We start from the raw sequence: 19,930 nt of genomic DNA, 5'->3' as shown, positions 1-19,930 counted from the left end.
GGTTAGTCGACTGTTCTGTATTTCAATTATGCTGTTCTATGGAGCCAAAATGTATAGATCAGTGTAATTGATGATCTTCAGTTTTCTATATATTGTTAAGTGAGATGTTATTTATCCAGTATATAAGAATCAACATACCGCTCAAATTCTTGTTTTCTCTACGAAGCCCTTCCATTTGTTCATGAACTTCTTCTAATTGAGCTTTTAATCGGAAAATTTCGGTTGATTGACCACGTGCATCACGTTGAGCATTTTCTAATTCAGCCTACGTTAAACAAAGAAAAAATGATATAATAACAGAATAACAATATCAAAATGACTATGGAAGAAAGGTTGTTATTGATGGTGAAGATTGTTGAATTGTTTAGTTTACATAATCAATCATTGAAATTTAGGAATTGCTGAACAGTTATTCTGACCTAGTACTTGATATATCAATAATGTGTAACTCTATGATCAAATTGAAAATTGAACTGAGGTTTGTTTACGTTGAACTGGTACAAAACAGTTGTCTTATGGTTCTTGGTTTTATAATTCACTAAGATCAGCTTACAGTTAACAGTATTCATTTAAATTCGACTGAATACTAAGTATTAGCTTCAACAGAAGTTATATATATGTCTCAATTTTTAATGTTATTTAACCTTCTTTTAAGTTGACTTAATGTTTTGTTCTACAAGGTCTGCTATGTCTAAGGAGATTATGATATCACCTGAAACCGGCAAAAGTAACGAAAGTCAGCAAGACAACGACAGGACAAGTTAAACTAATCCACTGCTCCCAGCACTGATAACTAGAGAGAGAAGACCAGATTCAGTCGAGATAAAAGTATATTCCATTATTAGTCGGAAGCACGAACGAACAAGCATAGAACTCATGTGTATATATACAATACAAAAATGTCCTTGGAAAATGTCACAAAAAGGTGTTCTAAACGAGGAAACGAACCAATCATATTCAAGGTCCTTCCAAGTAGGAAAAACAAAATGAAGGTAAAAGTGAGTGCTTTTTGGAGAGAAAATGAGAAATTCAAATTTCCAAAACCAAATTACAAAAATGAGACATTTACTAAGTGATTTCTGGTGATCAGGCATGCCCAAAAATGTCACTTTTTACCTTCGTTAAATATCGATTTTTCATTTATACTGCTGCTTCTCTTGTTGAAAATTATTGTCAAAGAGTTGTGCCTATTAGCTGCCGCCTTGTCACGTTTATAATAGATTCGTTAGTATTAGAATAGTTTCGACTATCCGTAATTAGTGACTACCGTAGGCTGAACCGAGGATCCAATCAGTATCGTTTATCAGGATTTAGTTGAAACTTATCTCCAACGAATAAAGTATAAGCTCATCACTTCAAACTCTGTTTATTCATATTATTATAACGTAATACAATCTACTGAACAGAATTGTAAATGTATACTGAATCAGGAATGCTACTAATAAATCGTTCAATGAATCATTGATAATTCTTTCAGCAATATCGCTTTCGAGTTTGCCTCATGAAGGCAGTTCTTAGATAATCAGACGTTTGGATGTCAATCTAGACATTAAACATTATGTGATTATTTAGATGAAAAATATCAGACAAGTATCTAGAAGCCTTTTGTTTGATAGTCTGAAGGATCATCGATACGCAATTCTGAAAAGTCTCATACTATGAAGAAACAACTATTAAATCTTTACTATTTTCCACTAATTGCCTACTTAGAATCAATTTGTTTCATGTAATAACTCACCTGAGAATCAGCATATTTCTTTTGCCATTCAGCTAATGTACGATTGAAATTATTTTGTTTACGTTCTAATTGACTAGCTAATCCATTGGCACGTTCAACATCAACCATTAAATCTTCTAATTCACCTTGTAAACGTGCTTTAGTTTTTTCTAATTGTCCACATTTTGATTTAGCTGATTCGGCTTCTGATTCTAATTCTTGTATTTTAGCATTCATTTTACGTTTTAATTCTTCAACTTCTTCAGAACGAACATCTCCACCACCGCCACCACGTGAACGTAATTGTTGTAATTCACCTTGTAATTTTTGTAATTGACGTTGTAAATCACCTTTAGCTGATTGTTCTTCTTCTAAAGTTTCACGTAATGAATCTAAGTCACTAGTTAAATTACGTACTTCACCGTTTAGTTTAGCTTTCATCTAAATAAATATTAGAAAGAAGAAGAATATCATTTATAATACATCTTTGCTTGTGATACTTAAGACTTAAGGTAATATCGATGTAGTCCGCGTGGGATGTATATATGCCAATGAGCGAGACTGACCAATTAGTCTTTAACATACCAAATGGGAAGATTTAAACAACCAATACACAAACTCATTATACTACATTTAGATGGAAAGTACTAAGTTAGATTGGATAAGAAAAGTGAATTAGAGTACGACTCAAAGTAGATAAGGTTTAGGTTCAATGAAATCTGGAATTTATCTATATTTCTTGTATTGTTGGGTGTTAGAAAAAGTCAATCCTAAAAATAATACATGTCACCTAGTCTCACTAAAGTCCGTTACCGGAGTTAAGGCCTTTAAAATGTAGGCTTAATGTGTCAAAACTACACTCCAAAAAGTCATGAATCTTCGACCTTAAGTAGATATCTGTTTAGCTGTGTTGTCATCCTCACAGTTGGAAAAAACTAGTAGTAGTCTAGTGTTCTTTTAAGGTATCTCGAAAAATAGTATACTTCATCATCATAAGCGACCGGGAAGTGAAAACTGCCTTGCCGCTCCCAGTGAAAAAGATTACAACCAACGGAATCATGTGATGACCGCGTTTTATTTCTGGAACTGATTAAAAATAGTAATGTGGACTATTGCATTTTGACACAATATTCATTGAGTATAGTGGTCCTTGTGAAGTCTTAAATTCTTGAACTGAATTTGGTGCTAGATTAAAACTAGGGAATTATCAAACAATAGTGATTACCAGGTGAATATTCAGTAAATGTAATGTGAAACCATTGATTTCGAGGTGTCTATAATCAGTCTCACTGTTTTTGTCACTTCAATAACATCCATATGAATACTACTTTAATTCAGGTGACCATTGGATACTTGTAGGCGATCATTCCTATTGACCAACTTCAATTACAATAATAAAACATTATTAATTTTTTACACTTACTCGACTTTCATCTTCCAAACTATGACGTGCTTCTTCAAGTTGTGCACTTAGTTGTTGTTTAATTTTATTCAGTTGACTTAATTGTGACTCTGCTTCTTCTAATTGTCGTTGTAATTCAGAAACTTCCTGACTACTACGTGCTTTAGTTGAAGCTTGTTCATTTAAGTTCCTTGTAGCTTCATCTAATTTCACGGAAACTTCTTGTAATTGAGATTCTAGAGCCTTCACTGTTTTCTCGGAATTCAACTAAATTTTTTTCATTAAAAAATAAAAAAAGGAATTAAATCAGATTAGATTAAATGAATTCTGAATAGAATAGTCACAATGATCTAGAGGTTAAACGTTCGCACGCGGAATCCCAGGTCCTGAGTTCGAGTCTCATGTGTGTGCAGGATCGTGATTACTCAATACTGAGGAGTCCCACACAGAGACGAAACGACAATCCATTGATTCCAGGTTCTCAATGGTCATCTAGATTAGATCAACTCATGAATTTACCTAATAAAATTACTACAATCTCCACAAATTCCCATTCAGAATACAATTACTCATAAAAGTGTAGAATAGGGATGGACCAATCAGAATTGAGAAAAAATCTGTTGACCTTTTTGCGCGAAATTCAAAAGTGGCTGACTTTTATTTTACATCACATTGAATGAAAAGCAGTAAAATAACTTTATGTAACGTTCAGAACTCATAACAATAAGTTGTGTTTGATCACCATGATCGTCGAAGGAAAAAAAGAAAACAAAACTTAATTCAAAAGAGAATTCACTAATCTACTTACTTTAGCTTTCATAATACTATCCACCTGATTATGTGCATCATCTAATTCAGCTTTGAATTGACTTCGTTCTTTTTCAGCTCTATAAATAAAAATAATTATAAATATACCAATGTAGAATATTTATTAGGATCATCAAATGATCAATGTTAGGTCAATCTAGAAAACCTAGAAGCAATTGACGACCGTTTCGTCCTAGCACAGGACTCCTCAGTAGTGTACACCAACAATCGATCATGCAGGACTGAAATCCAGGGCCTTCGGTTTCACGTACGAATGTCTTACCTCTGGAGCACTTAGTCGGAATTCAACAGTGTTAATGTCTAACTACTATCAATTCACGATAGTGCGTGACCATCTTCTACTGTTTTCGGTGGGTAAGTGCCTCACACCCGACACGGTTGAATTCTATTAGTCACATAAGTACGGGTAACTTCCAGGATCTATTAATGGACTATTATTCTATATATATATTCTTATTGTTTAACTATCAAGTGATTAGATTGTGTATATCTATATTCATCTTATTATAAGCTTCATTTTGACCTATACATCATTATTATACGAATCACTGTCCCTAAATTATATTCATTTTATTGTTTATTGTCTCCCACGTTCACAGCCACATTCAGCTTGATCTTGTACAAATATTATTTTCTATTTCATGGTGTGATGCAGTCTGTCTAGTATATAAACCGAGTATGCTTGAAATAAATGATTCGCATAGCAGAAGCTGTAATTAGTGTTTTGGACTCAATTGGAAGGGCTAGATGGACAAAGGATCAATAAGAACACTAAACTACTCATACCGCTCGAACGTCATTGTTTTGGCACGGTGTTAAGATTAGAAAAGTCGTATTCCGATTGGTGGATAAATCACATCATAAAAAGTCGGACATAAAATCAATAACAAATTGGCATACAGCCTTCTCTTTTTTTAAATTCATAACAAAAAATCATTCATAAACTATTCATTTACTTTGCTTTAGCTTTATTAGCTTGATCTAATTGATCAGCTAATTCATTAATAGCATCACTTTGTTTTTTACGCATTGTAGCTATAGCTTGTTCATTTTGTAAACGTGTATCTTCTAAATCACGTTTTAATTTCATTAATTCAGCTTCACGTTTTTTAGTTAAATCACTTTGTGCTGCTGTAGCACCATCTTGTTCTTCTAAACGATCAACAACTTCTTCTAATTCACTTTCAAGCTTTTATTGTAATATTTTTTTGAAAAAGAAGAAAAAAGTTTATTAGCTAAGTAAACAGTAGATATTCAAATAAAGATGGATAGGGGCTAAGAATAAAATCCATCCATTCGTTCCATTTAGGACTCATCAACTGAATGTACTTGTATCTCACAATTGTCATTTACTCTGGGAATCAGACACAGTAATATTCAGTTCAGATGCTGTCATGTTATACATTCACTTACCTACTGAGTTCAGATAACCACCGACTTGTGTTATGGAGTGAAGTCTTATTTATGTATATTGGTTGTTTTGTGTTAAATACCGTAATTGATCAGTGTCTTTTTAATATATATGCATTTTCTACGGATCAGATTGATATTGCCAATGTTAACCCCTATCTGTATTGGCTAACACCAATTCTGGAATGCAATTGCATCCAGCTGACGAGTCCCAAATAGGATGAAACGCGCATCCTGGTTTCCACTACAAGCCACCAACCATCTTTACTTATGAAGCTTGTGACTTAAGGCAGTATCGAGGCAATCCACACAGGATGCACATATGCACAACAATCGGAAAATGCAAGCAAACAACATGAAGTAAATTTAAACTTCATCTTATTGCACAAGCAGGTGGCTGTCAGGACTCATTATCTAAGTGCATAACGTGATGGCGTTTGAAGCGAACGGTACTGTGTTTGAGTTCAGGGATGAACATCAACTTAGATGCAGGTGAATTCGGCCGATGAGTCCCACACAGGACGAAATGCATGTCCCGGATTCGACTGCTAACCACCATACATCTTTGCTTATAAATTCAATGGATCATAATTTATATTTCAGTATATTTGTTTGATGTGACTTAAATGATTTTAAATTAATTTGTAACTATTCACTGTTGATAACATCTGAACAAATTTGGATCCATTTGCTGAGTTGTTTTTCAATTATTCTTCATTTCATACCGATTTGTAATGAAATCTATCTTCTAATTATACTAATTTTTCAAATCCCTCCCCCCACCCCGATAACTTATTTTTGTTTATTACCTATCCACTTATAGTTGGCATTCATCTGATCAACCAAATCAAAGCGAAACATCATTCACCTCTCTATTTAACACTCCCTTATTCTGAATATAAGTTTGTAACTTCAATAAACTATAAAACTTTACTTACTTGTTGTCGACTCTTTTCAGCTTTTGAACGAGCTGCACGTTCCGCTTCTAAATCTTCTTCTAATTCTTGTATACGTGTTTGAAGTTCTTTAATTTTTCGTTGTAACTGTGCTACTAAACCTTGTTCATCTTCAAATTTCCCACTTAAACCACCAATTTCAGCTTCTTTACGTCGTAATTGTTCTTCTAAGTCACGTTTTACACGTTCCAAATCATCAACAGTTTCTTGTGTAGCTTTTAAATCACCTTCTAATTTACGTTTAGATTTTTCTACATCACCACGAATCTTTTGTTCACGAGCTAGATTTTCTTCCATCTATATAAATAAAAAGTAGTGTGAGGTAATAATAATAGTAATATGAACATGAATAGTAAATATAATTTCATTTTATATTCAATACAAATAAGCGGCACTACAAGTGAAGTATGGATGATAACGATAACGAAGGAAACAGAAATTTAATTGAAAAAGAAGACTAAGTGATTCAAAATAGTTTGTAATAAATCAGTTAATAAAAATATGTACTTAGGAATATTTCTCTCAGCTAAGCAAGTTCCTCTCACTTATATGAAGGATGTAAAAATAGAACTATTGGGGGATCTTCATTGACTTCTATTCTGATCCATATCTGATGACTTCTCAAGCCATTAAGTTGCACTATCTCTCGGACTCTAACTGAGGAGTAATGGTGCCAGTCTTATACAGATTTCTTCAATACCAGGGACCTTATCATAAAATGGTCATCTCACCAATCAGTCCGAACGTCGATAAATAATGCACGATATGATAGTCAATGACACAACATACTATGACATGTAATCCAGTTTAGTATTGTAATTCCAATCTATTTAAGTCTTTAACAGTTCCTTGTTTCATATAGCTGAGATCATGAGTCAATTGAAGCTAGACCACCATGGAAAACCTGGAAGCACTGAACTGCCGTTTCATTCTATTGTGGAGCTCCTCAGCAGTGCGCATCCACGATCCCGCCTCGCGAGATTCGAACCCAGGATCTATCAGTTTCGTGCGCGAGCGCTTAACCACTAGACCACTGAGCTGACCGGCATCCAAAGGTGCTAGTGTCTAACTTCAACCAATCTATGAAATTGAGCAACCATTCACCAATGTATTCAATGAGTTGATATCTCCCAACAGACCTAGTTCAACTTTGTTTCTTCGTTTCTTTGTTTCATAGAAACTTTATTTACTTGAAACAATTTATATTATTTGTGTGTATAGTAATGCTCTGTGTTGTTAGACGCTTTTGTTGATAAAAATGTCTAGAAATTGCTAGGTTTATCAAACTATAACTCAAAATGTCTTTGACATATTCCATTTGAAGCAAAAGGTAGATTAATAGTATAAATTCAATGTGAAACCAAAGTCAGATTATTTTTTCTAGTTTACTCTGTCAATATTTTTGTCATCATATCCTGCTAGGAAAAGGATATTGTAATGTAGATAACATCCTCAACTACTCCTTTCTCTACATAATTTATAGACGTACAATCGAATAATCACTGATCAATGTCGTGTTCACCTAGTTATTCATTGTTGACCAAATTCAAATGAACAAGTTACAATGTGTCTACGCTAGTCTATGGGATTCAACATTGCGAGCACTAAATTTAGATGATTTGAAGTAATCGACAAGAGATTTTGTTTGGTCTAGGATTTGTGTTATTTGACACTCCTCAGCAGAGTGTACATGGGATTTTTAGGGAACTAATCCCTCTTGGAGGATTCCAATCGGTTTTATGGTTTCACAATATTAGACGTTACTTTGTGAGCCATTTGCAACGCGATTGATAGTACAAGTATTTATAAACAATTGTCTACTCAATACACTCATTGTTCATTAGCCAGATACCATCAGTAACAACCAACTCTAAGAGTGAACTAATCAACTTCCAGATGAAGGAGAAATTAAGAAAAAGGACTTTGCAAATGAATATGACATACATTACGGAAATCACTAAACAACATCATGAGTCAAGCACTAACATGGAATCCTGAATGGAAGATCAAAGTACACATCGTGTGTTAGGAATTGAAAGTAGACATGAAACCGATTATTAGCAACTAGAAAGGATTGTTCAGGACAGAATTGGATAAAGAATGCTAGTGAGCAGCCTATGCTCTTCTACGAGGGGTGACAGGAGTAGGTAAGTAAGTAATTAAAATAAAAAGAATGTATATGAAACTCAAAACAACTTCCAACCAACATCACAGCCACAACCTTCAATACACTCATTGTTCATTAGCCAGATACCATCAGTTAGAACGTACTCTGAGAGGGAACAAATCAACTTCCAGATGAAGAGAAGTGAATATGACATACATTACAGAAATCATCAAATAGCATCACGGGTCAAGCGCTAACATGGAATCCTGAAGGAAAACACAAATGAGGAAAGGATTGTCCAGGACAGAATTAGATGAAGAATGCTGATGAGCAGCCTATGCTCTTCCACGAGGGGTGACAGGCGTAAGTAAGTAATGAAATTATAAACATAGGGGTCACATTACATAATCAACTTACTTCATCTAATGTTGATTCTAATTTAGCTTTTAATTTATTCAAATGATTCACTTTATCTTCTTCAGCTTGTAATGCTTCTTGTGTACGTTTATTTTGTTCTTCTAAATTTTTTTTATCTTTATTTAATTTTCCAATCATTTCATCTTGTTGTGCCATTTCTGATTGTAATGTACGTATTTGATTATCTTTAGTTTGTTTTTCTTGTTCAGCTTTTTGTAATGATGATTCTAAATCTTCAACATCTTTTTTTAATTCTTCAATTTCAGCGGACATTTTCTTTTTCACTTCAGTCAGATTAGCTGCTTGATCTTCTTCATCAGCTAAACGTTCTTCTAATTCTTTAATACGTTGTTCCATATCACCACGTTGTAGCACAAGCTTGGATATTTTCTCTTCAGCATCAGCTAAACTATCTTGTTCAGTTTGTAATTGTAAAAATAAATCATTTTTTTGTTGTAATACAGTGACATTTTGTTCTTCTAATTCTTTTTTTAATTTTTCTAATTTTTCATATTCTTCTTTTAATTTGGCTAATTCTTCAGCGGCTTTTTTCATTTCTTCTTCTTGACGTGCTATATTTAACATTGGTTTCACTTTTGTATATAATCTCCACCATGGCCAATTACGTAATACTAAATATTTACGTATATTACGTTGCATTAATGTAAGTGCAACACTGAAAATGAAAAACAAAAGAAGGTAAAGATATTTGATATATATTGAATGGTAAGATTTAAAAGGAGAAACGTTTGTGGGTCTGTTATATCTCGTGGAGATTTATGCATGGTAACTTTTGAGAACACTCTTGAGTCTGGAGCCTTAGACTGCTCGGCTACTCCGAGAAATAGAGACAGACATGAGAAGAATGAATAAAAGTTGGATAGAACTAGAAAAGAAGGCTCAGGACAGAGTGGGTTGGAGAATGCTGGTCGGTGGCCTATGCTCCATTGGGAGTAACAGGCGTAAGTAACTTTTGAGAACTATTTATTGACCAATATAATGAGTATATTTCCTATTGTGTAATTGTTAAGTAACTTAACTATTCATATTCGTGTCTCACTTATTATAAGCTTTATTTTGACCTATAGACTATTATTATACGATTTACCATTCTTGAGTTATCCTTAGTCTATTAATTACTGTTCCCCCTATTCATAGCCACATTTGGCTAAATCTTGTACAAATGTTATTTTCTATTTTACGGTACGAGGTGGTCTGTTTGATTGTATATAAACTCAGTATGTTTTTGAATAATGATTCATATTGCAAAGGCTGTTAATGGTGTTGTGGACTTAACTGGCTGGTCTAGACAGAAAGCAGGATTGATAAGTACCGAAGACTGCTCATACGGTTTTCGTGTATCATTAGGCGATCAATATATTCACTCTTCTCTCATTGGTAGGAATCAGCACGCACTCAATCGATATAACAGGGTCAAACCGTAACATTGATTGTATTGGAATGTGGCGATAGTAAAGTGTTTCCTTTATACAACTAGTAACTGTAGAGAGGCTACCTAAACCGAGCAGAATAAGAGAGTTAAAAAAAGGTCTAGTCTAAAACATAACACCATACCTTTGGCCATGAATTTTTACTAAAAACTGTAAAGCTTTAAAGTACGAAGCTAACACACAAAACTCAATGTGTAACAGTTTTCAAACAGTTGTTTCATCAGCGTTGTGGTTAAGCTTTCAAGTTATCAAGACCATCTGTTACTGAATTTCATTTACAGGTAACCGATGAATAAGTATTTTTTCTTCTATCATTTTCAACTGTCGAGAAGAAATAACCCTTATAACTATCATCAAATTCAAAATGAATTAATGTAAGTGGTTGTCGAAATTACATCGAATTGGCCATTTTAAAATCAATATGCTGATCTACAAAAGTGATCAGCATCGTTAAGCTTATATCGTACATTTAGAAGATTTAGAACAATCTTAGCCTTCAGTTTTTTCTTCTTCCACCCTCTCCTTCGTTATGGACCTTTTATCTACACACTAACCGACTTATTTTGTTTTTATACCACTTCAGACATCCTTTCACCTTGGTTTCAACATTTAAAGAAAAATCTTTTCTGATGTGTGAGCGAGAATGATAATGATTGGTTGTTTTGCTGAGTCAGTCATATAGAATATAGTAACAGGTGTTATATATGTTATATATTCCCCTATCCTGATTATTATTGCTTGACTGTTCCTTGTTGTTGGATTGTGTCGGGTTTTGGTGTGGAAATATATTGACGTTCTAGTCAGGTTAATCTAGTGTTTTTGATCTAAGTTGTGTTGAGGTCCTTTAGAATAGACACTGGGTGGGAAATCTAGTGTAAATATTCATCTAAGGTAAATTAACGTCCCACATACGTGTAAAAAGTGAAAGGACTGTTATAACAAGAAACCCTAGAGTTATAACAAGTATCCTACCGTTTATAACATTTTCATATAATCCAAAACTGTTATTGATTTGACATGAACAACATTAAAATATACTACTACTTTTACTACTTATTATTGTGTTGGAAGAAAAAAACTTACCGTTGATCTTGTAGCTTTTTATATTGTTTTCTCATTAAATAACCACGAATTTCTGCTTGGAATAAACTAATAATACCATTTAATTTATCATCACGTAAATCTTCTAAATGAGCTAGGGTGCCAGCTTTGAAAAATACTTTTGTATTACCGCATTGATAAAGATTTTTATCTAATTGTGTTGCTTCCAATATTTTTTCTGTAACTTGACGACCATCAACAAATCCATCAGGTATAACATTTGGTGCCAAAATCGAGTAACTTCATATGACAAAGAAGATAAGATATAATATATATAAGAAAGGAAAAAAAAACTTCATTAGTTATATTATACATAACTTAATATGATATAAGCCATTGTAGTAGTATACTAAAAAGATTTCCTGATGACTAACTCCAAACATCTAACATCAAAACATAGTACGTGAGATATCAAGTCGTTCAGACTGGTGCCCATATTGCAACTTTATCGATAAAGTCCAATTACCACTAAAAAGAACTAGATGAATATGAAATTAGTCACTATTCAGTGATCATTCAACTGTAAGTACATCTTGCTCCTATAGGTTAGTCGTACCTCGAAAATTTTCAGTGGAAATGTCTAAGACTGTAAAGTTAGATAACACGGAATCGAATCCTAAATGTTATCTCATCTCTCTAAAGACTATTGGTACATCTTGTGGAAGATAGGGCGTCCTGCCACTAACCCTCAACTAACTATTATCTTAAATAAATCCTACAAATAATATGTTATACTTATATATAATATACTAATTCGATGACTTCCATCATTAATTCACACAGACTGGAGAGTTGTTGAAAAAAAACCTAGCTATTTAGATATAGCTAAAAAATTCTCAAAAGTCACCAACAATCAAGCAACTCACAAAGGATCAAACTTAGAGAATCTTCACATTCAAGTAGATTAACATGAATTTCTGATATGACAAACCCATAATCTAATAGTTTGCATCATTTTTCTAACTTTAAGTACATCGTCACATCAGTGAGTAACTCCTACACTCCTCCTCCTCCCGATATATGATTGAATACATTTATGAACTTAAAGTATATCAAACTCGTTTTGCTGGGAAATGTGATTATTTTCACTTTTCTTTATATGTAGATATGATGAGATCATAATGATTATATTGAGGTTTTTCAGTACATCACCTATATTCTAGTATATTCTTGTACATTCCATCAGATAATATTTTATTTTCTCAGAAGAGTTAAATTGAATTTTTGGCGAGACTATAATTTACGACCGAACCAATCAGGTTTAGGTTAATAGGTCTCGAAGTTTGGCGGGAAATTCACCCATCTATTTGGTTAAATAGAGTTTTGGCATTGTAGTTGATGTCAGTTAGTAATGAAAACCCTAAATCGAATTCCTAAACTTAACCATCAATTGTAAATCACAATTGTAATTCCTCACACTTTTGAGATGGTGGAGAAGATTTGTAGCTCAGGTGGGTGATTTTGATGGAGTTTTGTTCTCTGAGCTGGATGGTTTGGTCATGGGGCTTTCATCGACCATCTGAACGACATCATCAGCACAAACTTCGAGTAGAAGTGAAGTGTTTGAATTTCTCCACATGTGATTCTGTAGTATCGATTGTTATGTTAAGCCCATATACTTTATTCTAGCTACTGGCCAAGCCAATTCACCTATATATCATGAGTCATTTTCGATCTTGTTAATTATTCGCTTATTAACCTTGACTACTTTTTATATGAGCGTATATGTGTACCCTTCGTATCCTATTCATCATATGTCTGTCATTCATTTTTGTCTGATTATAAATATTGAGTAATGCTTGCTCATAGCGGGTTGGCTTCCCAGCCATCTCCACTATGCATCATCTTTGCTTCGCTCGCTTACACTTGCTCACGTGCCCATAGCTTTCTGATCTGCATCATTTATCAATAAAAATGTAGTTGCCGCTTCCTTTTGCCTTCTGATTTTATACACCGTTAAGATTGGAATAATAACGGTTATCGAAGTGAACTATTATGGAAGCAAGGCACTACAATTCACAGCTTGTCCTGTGCACCTCCATGTTGATTGGTTCTCATTGACCTTAAATCTGTCATTGTTTATTTCTTTGTTTTGGTTGTATCTACCCGAAGTTTGTGCTGATGATGTTGTTCACAAGGACGATGAAAGCTCCATGACCAAACCATCCAGCTCAGAGAACGAAATTCCTCACACTGGTTATTAGGTGGACACTCTCAAGGTCAGTCTGGAGTCGTTCAAACGTTGTCCATAAATTATAGTCTAACCGAATCTTTTCTGTACTAAAATGTATATAGTCTGTGGTTAGTGAAAACATGATATGATTGTTCACTGAATGTGGAAAAGAAAACCTTACTGACCAATTATTATGTGATTTACTTTTCTTTTCTTGCTGAATTCATTGAACGTTAAATGGATTGTAATTGTGTAGAATGAAATATTGTCTACCATATATTCTAGTCTTTTAAATTTTTACACAGAGTACCGACGGAGTATCCTATTTGGTAATAACACTAAGCCATCGTTCGCATTATAATAGTAACAAGTAGCTAACAGAAAATATTTTCACAAGGGGGGTTTTTGTGGAGATTTTAGTAATTTTATATGGTTGAGAACATGAGTCAGTTGAAGCTAGACCATCATGGAAAACCTGGAAGCACTGGACGGCCGTTTCGTCCTATCGTGGGACTCCTCAGCAGTGCGCATCCACGATCCCGCCTCGAGAGATTCCAACTCAGGACCTACCAGTCTCGCGCCAGTGCACTTAACCGATAGACCACTGAGCTGGCATCCAGCAGTGTTAATGTCTAACCCCAACCAATCCACGAAATTGCGCGACCAACTTCCATTGTACTGAGGTAGATACTTGTCTCCACCTGACATGGATTAGCTCCACTGGCCACGACTTCTCACTAGGACTCCAGGAATCACCTCATGGAGCCAGTCACTAGTGAGCATATGATCATTATCACAAGGGGGGTTTTTGTGGAGATTTTAGTAATTTTATATGGTTTTCCACGGTGGTCTAGCTTCAACTGACTCATGATCTTAACCATAGAAAATATTTTCATCTTGTCATTTACATCACTATACCACATGATCTACTCTAAATATCTGTTCATCTTACATAAATCATTTTAATTTATATTAAATTGGTTAAAGAAGCCTAGTGGAAATTGAATTCATAACTAGTATTCATTACAAATTAATCACAGTCATGGCATTATTGGAAGCTAAAAATTGCTGGACAGTTGTTTTCTGCCAGTATGAAACTAATCAAACTACTCAAGAATTCACCACCATGATAGTAGTGAAACTTAGGACCTTCAAGTCTCACGACGAATACTTAAGCATTATTAGAACCATTGAGTCAGTGTTTAATGATATATTTAAACCTCAATCAATTTATGTTATAGTAAGGCAACCGTCCAATCTCATTGAGAAAGTCTATTTTACTTTCAATATACTTGAATCTAATCAGTTACAACTCATAACTCCGCCTGTAGCCCCTCTGAGGGCTACTACCTGTCCCAAGCCCGGATAAAGGAGGAGGGTTAGGCATGGGGTTAGCGACTCTATGATTAAATTACTTTTTGTTGAGTTTATTCAATAATAAAATAAATTAATATAAACTTACCGTTGTTTGAATTCAGAATAAATCATACGATTTGGAAAACCTTTACGACAAATACGAATACCTTCAAGTACACCATTACAATGTAATTGATGCAGAACCAAATGAGCATCAATGACACCTTAAATAATTAATTTTTAAAAAAAAATGAAAATTATAGATTTTATTTAATTAGATCTTTTAGTGTAAATGAATTATCAGTATAGGGTTTATGGAAATTGTTAGGTTTTAATTAAGATCATGAATGGATCAGTGCTAGATCATCATTGAAAATCTAGAAGCAATAGACGGTCATTTTGTTCTAGTATATTTGGCTCCTCAGAAGTTTGCATCAAAGATCCCGCACGCGAGTATCAAGCACAGGAACTTCAGTCTCGCGTGTAACCGGGTGAGTCCCGTATTAGGACGAAACGACCATCTAGTGGCTCCAGGTTTTCAGTGGTGATCTAAACTTGATCGGTTCATGATCTCAATATGAGGAATTATACGAAGTAATTATATGATTAGAATTTATTCTAGACATAATAATTTGTGGTGTAATACAAAACTGTTGTTTAATAACTAAACTTATGGAATTACAGTAGTTTGCTTTTTTAAATTAGTTTGATTATTTCATAGGGACTCTCATAAGCTCTATAGATAAAGGATCAATGTAAAGATAATTATGTAACTAAAACTATAGTAAACGAGAACCCAAGTAGGGATAACCAATTTATTATTTGCACATCTTCTTTGAGTTGTCTTTCACATAATCCATTGTTCCTCTAATTATGTTCTTATTTTGATCGCTCTCTGGTTTCCTTCCTATTCTCTTGATTTCAATCTTCTGTTGTCAAGCATCCAACTTCCTACTAGCGCTACATACTACTTATATCTGTCAACATACGTAGCTTACAACACAAGACAATTATAAAAGGATTTCTAATGAGTATAACTAAAACTATCAAATTATCCAAATAAGAAGTGGATTTCAGACATTAAGAGTATATTGTGATATTTCAGCTACATAATATGTACGAATACACCATTTAGTAGTGGAATACATAAGACTGCATACCTGGCGTTGTATATACAATTATTTAAGAGGCTAGAAATAGATAAATTTACGGACTTTATCTTCAACGTAGTTTGAGGTATTCAGTGGGAAATATTGGACCTAAGATTAGTGGTTGATGGCAATTGTTATCATAGTATAACCGAAATCTTGGGAGGGCTGCTCCTCCTAGGTGGATTTAAACTCGTGCCATCAAGCCCAACACTTTGAGACACTTCGACCTGGTTGATAGAATTTGGTCAAAATTAGGACACTGGGTAAGTATCATGGTGGTCACTAATCAGTAATTAATTAATGTAAATATCTCACTCCCATAGGTCAGCTGTGTTCAGATTAGCGGTGGTAACATCATAGACTGTGGGACTAGATGTCAAGGGTTTAAATCCCACATGAAGTAGCAGTTGCCACAAGAACACAGTTATACCTTGCTAAATAGTCTCAATTAACACTAAATTTAGGTCCAGGACTTTCTGTTGATTACTTACAATCACAAAGCAACTAAACAGTATGGTAAACAATAAAATATTCAACTTTTAATCACTGATTCTGCAAACTACCACCAGAAGATTTATCAGAGTTTTTAAAGTATCCGTGAGTGAAATTCCGACCAAATAGGTTCAAATTTTGTATATATATTCAATTCAAACTTAAAGAGTCATATGTATAATTTATTCGATTCCGTACTCGTTCAATTTTTCCTTATTACTCACATTCTAAAAAGTAAAATCTCAGAAATCTTGTTAAACCTGTGGCATAAGGATGAGTTTAAGCTATTCTTATAGTAATCACATTGATTTTAATCCATCGTTCTGCCAATCAGCAAAGTCTGTATAAATACGAATTATTTCACTTCAGAGGTAATGGAACCGACTAAAGTTAGACCAACATCGACAACTTAAAAGCACTGAAAGTTCGTTTCTTCCTAGTATGGAACTTTCAGAATTCATTGCAACATTGAATAATTGAATAATAAAATAATATAAAACAAGAGCTAAATAACTCACCAGGTTGTTTAAATTCATTCGGGACAATACAACGAATAAATGATGGACTGGTACTTTGTAAATTTTTCATTAATTTATTCAATGATTCCTAAATTTAAACACAAGTATTACAACATTAAAATGAACTGAAATGAAACAATAAACTAAGAAAAATAAAGATAAAGTAATCAAATTAAGGAAAGAAAGAAAAGAAAAGAGAAGAATCCATGCATAATCATAAACGAATAACAAACAGCAACCAAAATAATTTGGCATACTCATCATAACAATGATATCATGCTTGGTAGATACTATTTCTAAGTATAACTAATCAATACAAGTACATGCATTAAGGAAAGATGAAAGAATACATGCTAATTTGATAAGCTATAGTTCAATGAATTGTTTGTTCAATCAATGCAGTTCCTGGATCACTGTTATTATTATCAATTACTCATATGCTACTGAAATGCGTTTGTAAGTAGTATGAAATGTCTAACAAAATTTAATTTGGAATAGTTAAAAAAGTGTACAGTTTGTTACCTAGTTAATATAATAATTACTGAGGATAGAAAAACATAATGATTTCTAATCATTTTGACTATGAAATTCAGGTTTAATAGCTCAATTATAATGTGATGGTCACAAGATGATGGAAAGGTTTCAAGTTGGATTAGTTTAAAAGTTTCGTAATTAAAACAACAGAACTATTCAATGTGATTTCACAATAATTGATATTTAGTTTATGATGACATTGATATACATTTGATTTCTTGAAGTATACAGCAATTATAGTTTAATCCTATACAAGCTATTAATGAAACAAAAATAGATATCATTATAAGCAAAGATGGATAGTGGCTAGCAGTGGAGTACAGGACGCACGCCTCGTCCTATTTAGGACTCGTTAGCTGGATACACTGCATCTCCGAGTTGATGTTCACTTTGGGAATCGAACCCAGTACCTTTCGCTTCAAAGTAAAGGGAATAATAATCTGTTCAAAAAAGGAATTCTACTTTAAACAATATTTAAAAAAACCTTCAATATGTGAAAACTATCTATAAGAATTATCCGTACAATAATAACAACACATCATTGATGAATGATTACTCATTTGAAAAAATGAAGGGAAATGTATTCGCAAAAACTCTACTGTACTCAAATTGTTTACCGAGTGGAAATATTGATTTTGTGCCAAAAGATGCACTACCACTACTACTACTACTACTACTACAGGTATTGCTACTATCACTACTACCATAACAAGCTAACATATACACACTCACACACACACATATACAAATAGAAATATCGTATTGTGTATTCAACACGATATGGATGCAACACATATGTCATCTAAGATTTCTTTACATATTTTTTTATGAGGTAATACAATATAATTTATATGTGTTACGTGCGATTAGAGGATTAGTCTAGAACAAATTGTTGAAAGGAACACAATCAAGTCAACTACGATTATAGGCTAAATATTTTCAATAGAGAATCTACAGTATCATCAACAACAACAACAACCACAACTACAACAAAAACATGAGTACTCTGTGAACAGCAGATATTGTCTGCATAGCACCGCCTTTTTTACGTTTTCCACCTTCGTCTATTAGAAGATGTAGTATAGAATAAATTAAGCAAATTATATGCAAAACAAAATAAATAAAGAAGTAATAACACATAAGAAAAAGTAATAATGATAATTATTGTCATAATCAGCAAATCGACGATTAAGCTAAGTTTCAAAGATTCAGTTTGATAAAGCAATGTAGTTTATATAAACAGTACTAAGTATATTTCATATTAAGCAAAGATGGATAGTGGCTAGCAGTGGAATCCAGTTTGATGCGCGTTTCGTCCTGTTTGGGACTCGTCAGCTGTTTTTCACTCTGGGACTCGAACCCAGTACCTTTCACTTCAAACGCCATCGCGTTATCCACCCAGCTACTGATTTCTGATAGCCACTTACTTGTGCATATCAGTGCAAATAGAAACGATATGATAGTTAAGTGAGATTGAAGATGAAAGTAAATAAATAAAAACAAACGATCGATATAACAATTACGTAACAATAAATTGGCCATGTGATGTTTCGTGTATTTTCAATTAGCATGCTTAAGCATTTAAAGCCAAAATAAATTGTAAATAATAATAAGAATGCAGTGAATTTATATTGTTTAAATACTTAAATAGAATATACGATGAGATTATAATTTATGGATGACCTTTAAGTGACTATAGAGTGACCTTGAGAATATCCACTTACATCCTAAGCATAATGATTTACAGTTGATGGTTGGGGTTAGACATTAGCTAAACTGAATAAAACACTCACAGTTGACTGATCACCACCCAGTGATTAATCAATTGTAAATACATCTCAGTCCTACAGGAGGTCAGTCGCCACCCGGATAGCTCAGAGGTAACATCTCTAACTGTGAAGTTGAATTACACGGAATTGAATCCATCAGAGAGAGTCAGTTCCTTCAAAGTTACCTCCAACCACAATCTTCACTAAAACACTATTTTATATAGTTGAAATCATGTGTCCATTGAAGCTAGACCACTATGGAAAATCTGGAAGCACTGGACTGCTGTTTCGTTCTATTGTGGGACTCCTCAGCAGTGCGCATCCACGATCCCGCCTCGCGGGATTCGAATCCAGAACCTATCAGTCTCATGCCAGTGCACTTAACCGATAGACCACTGAGCCGGCAAATGAATGAATGTCGCGGTAAAATCAAAGAACTGTTACTCCAAATCTAATCAGATCGTTCATAAATTATAGTCTCATCGAATATACAATACTCTTTAATATACGTTTCATTTTGTATAATGAATAAAAAATGAAAATGAAGC

General features: G+C 33.7%; 1 protein-coding gene across 6 annotated transcripts in view; it reads right to left on the bottom strand.

Annotated features, from left to right (window-relative positions):
* Smp_085540.1 overlaps positions 1–19,930 on the bottom strand; it is a gene marked incomplete at both ends in the record, with an annotated part of 49,469 nt that overhangs the window by 8,839 nt on the left and 20,700 nt on the right. For 2 of the 6 annotated variants that reach the window (XM_018795464.1, XM_018795487.1), the window contains 10 exons: positions 139–265; positions 1,739–2,158; positions 3,141–3,386; positions 3,928–4,006; positions 4,904–5,136; positions 6,296–6,610; positions 8,838–9,513; positions 11,372–11,629; positions 13,744–13,831; positions 17,080–17,167. In XM_018795464.1, the coding sequence (XP_018646981.1) occupies positions 139–265; positions 1,739–2,158; positions 3,141–3,386; positions 3,928–4,006; positions 4,904–5,136; positions 6,296–6,610; positions 8,838–9,513; positions 11,372–11,629; positions 13,744–13,831; positions 17,080–17,167 (2,530 nt within the window). Of the gene's footprint in view, positions 1–138; positions 266–1,738; positions 2,159–3,140; positions 3,387–3,927; positions 4,007–4,730; positions 5,137–6,295; positions 6,611–8,837; positions 9,514–11,371; positions 11,632–13,743; positions 13,832–17,077; positions 17,168–19,930 lie in introns of those variants that run through there. The other 4 variants (XM_018795475.1, XM_018795498.1, XM_018795509.1 and 1 more) reach the window with 3 other exon arrangements.

This window comes from Schistosoma mansoni, assembly GCF_000237925.1.
Source record: "Schistosoma mansoni, WGS project CABG00000000 data, supercontig 0179, strain Puerto Rico, whole genome shotgun sequence".
Classification (NCBI taxonomy): domain Eukaryota; kingdom Metazoa; phylum Platyhelminthes; class Trematoda; order Strigeidida; family Schistosomatidae; genus Schistosoma; species Schistosoma mansoni.
The sequence above is the reverse complement of the archived record's forward strand: the minus strand, read 5'-3'. Positions and strand labels throughout refer to the sequence as shown.